The sequence below is a fragment of the Microtus ochrogaster genome, chromosome 8 (assembly GCF_000317375.1).
Source record: "Microtus ochrogaster isolate Prairie Vole_2 chromosome 8, MicOch1.0, whole genome shotgun sequence".
NCBI classification, from domain to species: Eukaryota; Metazoa; Chordata; class Mammalia; order Rodentia; family Cricetidae; genus Microtus; species Microtus ochrogaster.
Window position 1 is genome coordinate 67,388,388 of NC_022015.1, and position 7,829 is coordinate 67,396,216.

At 34.6% G+C, this 7,829-nt stretch overlaps 1 protein-coding gene across 2 annotated transcripts in view; it reads left to right on the forward strand.

Moving 5' to 3' along the window:
• The window catches only part of LOC101998871 (cytochrome P450 2C27-like), a 95,398-nt gene that overhangs the window by 81,008 nt on the left and 6,561 nt on the right, over window positions 1–7,829 (forward strand). The window contains exons 4-6 of one of the 2 annotated variants that reach the window (XM_005352223.2): window positions 1,350–1,510; window positions 1,742–1,918; window positions 6,146–6,287. The exons of the other annotated variant lie outside the window; for it this stretch is intronic. Coding sequence (XP_005352280.1) covers window positions 1,350–1,510; window positions 1,742–1,918; window positions 6,146–6,287 — 480 coding nt within the window. The remainder of the gene's footprint in view (window positions 1–1,349; window positions 1,511–1,741; window positions 1,919–6,145; window positions 6,288–7,829) is intronic. 2 annotated transcript variants of the gene reach the window in all.

Genomic DNA, 7,829 nt, shown 5'->3' on the forward strand with positions numbered 1-7,829 from the left:
CTAGAATCCACAGATATAACACACACAGACACACACACACACACTCACACAAACACACACACACGCAAACACACACCTGTGAATTCCTGCACACAAATAAAAATAAGTATAAAATTGAAATTTCATTATGATTTTTCAAATTTTAAGCATTATATCAACAGCAATTTAATAATGATGATTTTGTGAGATGTTTACAAATGTAGAAACTATACTGTTTCTCAAATATGCTGTGTAGAGTTCGAACATAATCATCATTTATATTTTTAAGAAAATAAATGTTATTGTTGCTAATGCTGTATATAGTGTGTGTTTCATATAGGTATTTCATAGGAGTGTAACATGTGTTTTGAACACACCTTTCTACCATCACCTTTCTTGTCACCCCATTCCCATTTTTTTGATTGCATCCTCCCCTGGGACTCTTTGTTTTAATAAAAAAGATTTTTATTTTATGTATATAAATGTTTGCCTGCATATACATGTCTGCACCACTTGTGTACCTGGTGCCACAGAAGTAAGAAAATTGTATCCTATTCCCCTGAAACTGGGGTTACAGAAAGTTATGAGCCACTGGGACGCTGCTCAGAACTTACTGAACTGTGGTCCTCTAAAACAGCAGAAATTACTTCAAATGCACAGCTCTCTATCTAGCACTGACCTTCCTATGCTCTGTGTCTTCTTTTCAAGTACTACGTTTACTTCCTCTGGAGAAAATGCATTGTTTTAAATGATGAAATGAGAAAAGGGAAGTTTCTATTACTGCCCTCATATTGTTTTCCCTCTTGGATTTAACTGTAATAAGAAAGTTTTCATTTTATTTAGTAATGCAAACAAATCCACATGGAAGTGGCTGTTCTTGAAATGACACATTATTCTCAAGTAACAAGAAAGAATTCTCCCCACATTTTTTCTTCTAATACCAGAACTCACCTGCAGTGGGGTTCTTCCTTCCTTGGATCATTACTTGCTTCTTTGGTTTACTCATTGTGGCTGCAGATATTTCAGGTGTACAATATTTTATTTGCATCCTAGTGATATAGGGTCATTAGGTATTCCAGTAAGAAACAATTCTATTCCAAATACTAGAAATTTCAGGTTTGTAAAATCTTTTGTTTTCTTTCAAGTACTTTATAGTTTAATTGCTATATAAGATATGGTCTGTTCTTCAACTATCTTAACAAATTTAAGATTAAAGTGATACATTGATTCTACATATTATGACTGCTTAGCTGTTAGGAAAATTATAGATAGGATATGGTTTACAACTTCTAATGACGCTTTACCTGTTAACAAAACCAAACATCTTCTTTGTCCATTTTAATGTTATTTTTTTCCAATTGTTTCTTCAGGTTCACCCTGTGATCCTACATTCATCTTGAGCTGTGCTCCCTGCAATGTTATCTGCTTTACTGTTTTCCAGAATCGTTTTGATTATAAAGATCAAGATTTCCTTAACTTGATGGAAAAATTAAATGAGAACGTAAAGATTCTGAGCTCCCCCTGGATGCAGGTGAAGTCAAGATCTTTTCCTCCTGAAAACATATTTTTGGTCTTTCATTCTCAAAGATCAAATTCAATATGTACCAAGAAGTGAGGTGACTAGGCAATACAGTTTTGAATAATGTATTATGGAAAGAATATCTGGAAGGCAGGTCTAAATCCTGCCTAAATGAATGCCACATATTTGACTAAAAGTAAAACAATTAATCTCAACAAAATATTTCTCTCTCTGATTTTGTAGGTCTGCAATAATTTCCCTTCACTAATTGACTATTGTCCAGGAAGTCATCACACAGCATTAAAAAATGCTGAGTTTATCAGAAATTATCTTTTGGAAAGAATAAAAGAGCATCAGGAATCATTGAATGTTGCAAACCCTCGGGACTTTATTGATTATTACCTGATTAAACTAAAGCAGGTAAAATATTAATATAAATTTATTTTATTGTCTGAGAGTGTTGTGGTTTTTTGAACACTGAAATGTTTGTCAGAGATGGTTTAAATCAGTATCATTTGAAAATCAGTTTTAGTATTTATTATGTGTTTGAATGCACCATAGGGTCATTGATAATATAAAGGGAATTTGTTAACTATAACACATTGTCTCTATTCTTTAAAAATTGTAGCTGAGAACAGAAATACAAAGGGCAGGTAAGATGGGAATAATTCTAATCGAGTAGAAAATAAGCAACTATCATGCCAGTGAGAATAGTGGCACCATAAATGTGCATGTTGTGTGGCTAGAATTGCTGCATGTCCAGTGAGTTAAAATAGATTTGGCCACGTTGTTATTTTAAAAGGATAGATACAGGAGTTAGTTTCAGAAGGACTGAGTGATATAAGGGAGGTATGTGGTGGGAAGAGAAGGTGTATGGAAGAATGAAGCTTTGAGTACAGTTCAAGTTAATTTTCACAAAAAGGGGTTAAGGATTGGTATCTATTAGGTATCCTGACAGCATGAACTGCATTGGCATTGTGTAGTTTATTGAAAAGGTAATTTTCCATTGAATTTTCTTGAAACTGAAAAATCCAGTTGGGTCTAGATTATTGCGGTTGGTTGTGGGCATTGATTCTACTCCACTGCAGTAATACTTAGGAACCTGGCATCTGAGTGACTCAATGTTGCTGGTTTTTTTGCTAGACTATTTTTCCTATTTTTTTTGTCTTTTATATGACTTTTAGAGATAGGGTTTCTCTGTGTAACAGTCCTGGCTGTCATGGAACTTGATTGGAAGGCCTGGCTGACCTCAAACTCACTGAGATCAGCCTGTCTCTGCTTCCCAAGTGCTGAGATTAAAAGCATGCACCATCATTGCCTTGCTAGTTTGTAAGATATAGCTTACAGAAGGAGTCCACTGAGTGTAAAGAGGTACCTCAGGACTGTAGCCATGTTTCACTTACATTATGTTGGTACCATATGTGGTTACAAAGCAGTTCAACTTCTGGCTCCTTTTTGTTGGAAAGCAATGACTTACCATGATAAAACACACCACACCACTACTGATCACTCCTTTCCCTTCAGACCATATTTAGCAGTTGTTAGTGTGGTTTCTGTATGTATAGACTTCCATGCAATGAATGGCTCACCTAAATGGACTCAGTATATGTGGCATTTAACTTCTGTTTTCTTGCACTTGCATGGAATCTTGGACATTTGTCTAAGTTCATCTTGTTTTAGTACTTCCTCCTTTTTGTAGCAAACTTCATTTTCATGCATTAATAGCACAATGCACTTATTCTTCATTGACGGATATTTGTGTTATTTCTGCCTGAGGCTTCTCTAAGCTCTCTCTATATTAACATATGTTGACATCATTTCCTTTGACTATATGGTAGTCTAATGGTAATAACTTTATGGTTTTCTTTTTTGAGAAACTGCTTAAAATTCACATTAATACAGTATTTCATATCTATGAGATCCCCTATTTTCCAAATAGCTGACAGAAGTTGTAATTTTAAAACTCAAGAATAATTAACAACAAATATTAACAATAATTCAGTTAGTATGAAGTAATACTTCAAGACTGATTAGATTTGTATCTCCTTCACAAACATTGAAAATGGACATCTTTTAATGTGCTGTTTTGCCTTTTCGTGTCTTCAGAGGATTTTTAATTCTAATATTTTTGCCCATTGGACTATTTGCTGTGTGGATCTATGGAATTATGTAAATATCTAGATAGATACCTTTCCACATAAATAACATGGAAACATAGTTCCATTCTGTCGGTTGTCATTTGTACATTCTCTGTTATGTCCTGATGCATTAGCATTTTGTTGTGGACAAAGTGTGGTTTATCTGAGTTTTGATATTATGTTCTGTAATTTATGAGTACAAATCGTAAGAAATGAGGCCCAACCTTGGTCTATGTTTTTTTTTTCACTTCTAGCATCCTTCTTTCAGGTAGGTATTCTGTTGTTCTTTCATCATCTGATAAAGACTCTTCCTTTAGACTTCCTTTAGTCTTGGAACTCAGTTTTAAAAAATTGGCTGTAGTTATTTAGTTTACCTCTTTGCTATCAATGCTTTATTGGTATTGATATTGATTTGTGTGTCAATACTTCATTGCTTTCAATACTGTAGTTCTGCAATAACATTTTTAAAAAATTATTTTATTTTTGATACATTTGTTTTACTTTTTGCAAAATTTTTATTAATTCTCTGAGAATTTCAGGAGATGTAATTTGAACATATCCCTCAACTTTCCTTGCCCTCCTCACCATCCTCTTAACTCTTGTTACCAAACTTTGTGATATCATTTTTTCACTTTTTCAGCATTAAGTCCAATGTCTGTTGTTCATCTAGCCTCAAGCCTGTCATGCAATCAAGCAACAAGGAGCCATATTATTGTAGGAAATTGACTCCCCTTTGCCAGGAACTAATCAGCTAGAATTGGGGTTTCATATTTTCTACCCCTACTTTGTGTTGTGTTTTTATCTGATGGAGCCTACACAGTTTTGGGGCACCCTGTCACAGTCATTGTAAGTTCTCATGTTCATTTGGTTTTTTTCTGTCCAGAAAACACTAATTCCTTGATGTTACTGATCACACAAGTTTCTTATATTTCTCCCCCCTCTTCCACAAAGATCCTTAAACTTTCAGGGGAGGATTATATTATGATTTAGGGATGATCAGGACACAATGCTTCATTCTCTCTGTACATTGAACAGTTGGATGTCTCTGTATTGATTTACATCTGCAAGGAGAAGTTTGTCTGTTCAAAAATGTCAGATTTCTGCTCTATGAATATAGTCGTAAGTCATTAGCTATTATTTTAACACTTTTCCCACTAGTATATTAGAGTAATAGATCCCACCAATTCTTAGACACAAAACAGTGACAGATATGGGTCTTATGTAACAAGGTGGGTGTTGGTGTGGGACAATTCTGTATTCTGTCAATTATGCTTTAAATAAACACTGATTGGCCAGTATCCAGGCAGAAAGTATAGGCTGGACAACCAGACACTAAGTAGAGGTGGGAGAATTCTGAGAAGCAGAAAGCCCATTCTTCCCCAGTCCTGCCCAGACACTGAAGAAGGAAGATGTGACCTGCCCTGCCAAGAAAGGTGCCAAGCTATGTCGCTAACATAGATAAGATAAATAGGTTAATATTAGTTATAGGAGCTAATACAAAGCCTGAGCTAATGGGCCGATCAGTTTATAACATATGTAGACCTCTGTGTGATTTTCTTTGGGGATAAACGGTTGTGGGAACTGGGCAGGACAGAAACTTCAGGCAACAGAATAGCATCCACATGGGCAACTGCATCCACATAAAACCTGAGAGAGCTTCACAATCTGAGCTTATATTCAAAGAATATCAGCATATGAAAAGACACCTGTACATTTGTGTTTGTTTCCTGCTGTGTTTCTCAAAATAGCTGAGATAATCAGTCTTGGACTCTTCAATGGATTGATTGGTAGGAATTGTGGGAAACACATGCAAGGATATGTTACTTTTTAAATATAAAAGAAAATTTAGTTATTAATGCATTAAGATAGAATAGGCTTATTTACCTCAAGGACAAAGAATCTTATTTGTTTATATGTCTTCCACTGTTCCTTTTCATATCAAGAACACAGTTCTTCAATTTTATGTATGAATCTGTATTTCCTAAGATTAGATCTATCTCATATTCTTCTTCTTATGGTTTTGAGAGGACAGAATACATAATGAATAAAATGTTTCATTTATGTTTTTAAGGCATTAAAGTACAAAACTGTATACATTTAAGTTCAGATAATCACATCATTGCAAGAGTTAGGCTAGTTGGGAATTTAAGGTAAATTTGAAATTCATGAAAGTCTGTGCCACAGTCTTTGAAATTATTTGTGAATTTCTTCTCTACATTCAAGTATCTTTGTTGTCAACAAAATAAAATAAATTTTTGTTGAAGTCTTATTATTAAAAATCTTGTACATAAATAAAACATTATGCCAAATTAAGTAGACCCCAAAATCTATACAACTCAATGAACTTTCATATAGTTAGAATAAGCATTGGGAATGAATGTTATGGAGTTTTACTTTAAATTTTACACTTTCTGTAATAAATATATAAATTTGCATGAAACTGTAGAGTCATTGTTATCAGATGTGCTGATAAAGAATTTATCAGATTATTGCATCAAATTATTCTTAGGCAAGCCACAATCAACAATCGGAATTTACACTTGAAAATCTGGCAACGACTATGCTTGACCTGTTTGCTGCTGGGACCGAGACAACAAGCACAACACTGAGATATGCTTTACTGCTCCTGCTGAAGCACCCAGATGTCACAGGTGAGGACACAGGTGGTGAGATTCGCTTTACTGCTCCTGCTGAAGCACCCAGATGTCACAGGTGAGGACACAGGTGGTGACCACAGTGTTCTTATGAGATGCTGGAAAGATTCTGCTAGTGCCCTGAGTGTTGTTTTTATTACAGAAGTCTCAGTCCTTCACATTCACTGTAATAAACAGATGATTAAGAGAAAAAACTTTAAGAAAAACAACCAAATTCTGGTCAGTGTCTGAGATTTCTGGAGGGTAAACTGAAATAGGCATGAAGAGTATATATTGTCCTGTGGATACATGTCCTTTTATTCTCAAGTTATGTTTTAGGTCAACAAAAATCTTTTAGTTTCTTTCTCTCATTCTGATGAATCTAAGTTTGGAATGGAGAAAAGAAAACTCTCCTCACTGAAGCCTAAGTAAAAAGCCTAGACTTTATTGCATCTGGCTGGGATGATGTACATTCTGAGAAGTTTCCAAAATATTTAGATTCTCTAGAATGATATTTTGATCGATGTGGGAAAATGTAGATTCAGAAACTTTGTCAATTCAGAAGTCTGTTTCCTAAAACTTTTGTTGAACAATGATCTTTTCCACTGTATCAATAGTGTTTTCTTTTGCATTGTATTTTAAAACAGATTCAGTGGTACAGCAGATAGAAAACACACTCTCCCTTCTGTGCCCAATACATGATAAAAGCACAACCATGTATCATATTTTTTGCATAGGAAAAGATATCAACAAGCAGCCAAGAAGACTTCACCAAATTTATGAAACATTATTATGAGGGATAAGAAAAATGTAGAACAGGAAAGATGATGTTGAAACACTAATGTATATGAGCAGTGGGGTCACTCATCCAGACAAAAGGAATAAATCAATGCCCCTTATTTTACCAATATAATAGAAACTATTTTCCATTATTTACACAATGGATTGAAAGCACCCATCCAAGACACAGACTCATGGGGTTTTCAGGAGTGAGTACAAACATGGCGCCCTGCAGGGAGATACTTGAGTCACACATAATCTTTTCTCATTGAGACTACACCAGAATTCTTCTCTAGATCAGCTGGATTCTTATTGTCTTTGCTGTCATGAATTGTCACTTTTTCAAAAATCGATTTTCAGCATTCTGATGGTTGTAAGGTGAAACCTCAAAGTAGTTTTGATATGCATTTCCCTGATGACTAAGGCTTTTGAACATCTTTCTAAGCTCCTCTCAGCAATTTGAATTTCATCTTTGAGAATTCTTTGCTTAGATATGTACGCCATTTATTAAGCAGGTTATTTGTTTTCTTGATATCTCATTGTTTGAATTCTTTATATATTTTGGATCTTAGCCCTCTATTGAATGTGTGGTTGCTAAAAATATTTTCCCACTCTATAGCCTGCCATTTAGTTCTAATCATGGTGTTTTTTTCCATGAAGAAACTTTTTAGTTTCATGAAGTTTCAATATGCTATTGTTAATGAAGTGAGGGGAAAGGAGAAGAGTGTATATGTGGTGTGTTTAGCTTCTATTTGTTTATGTAGATGATGAGATGTACCT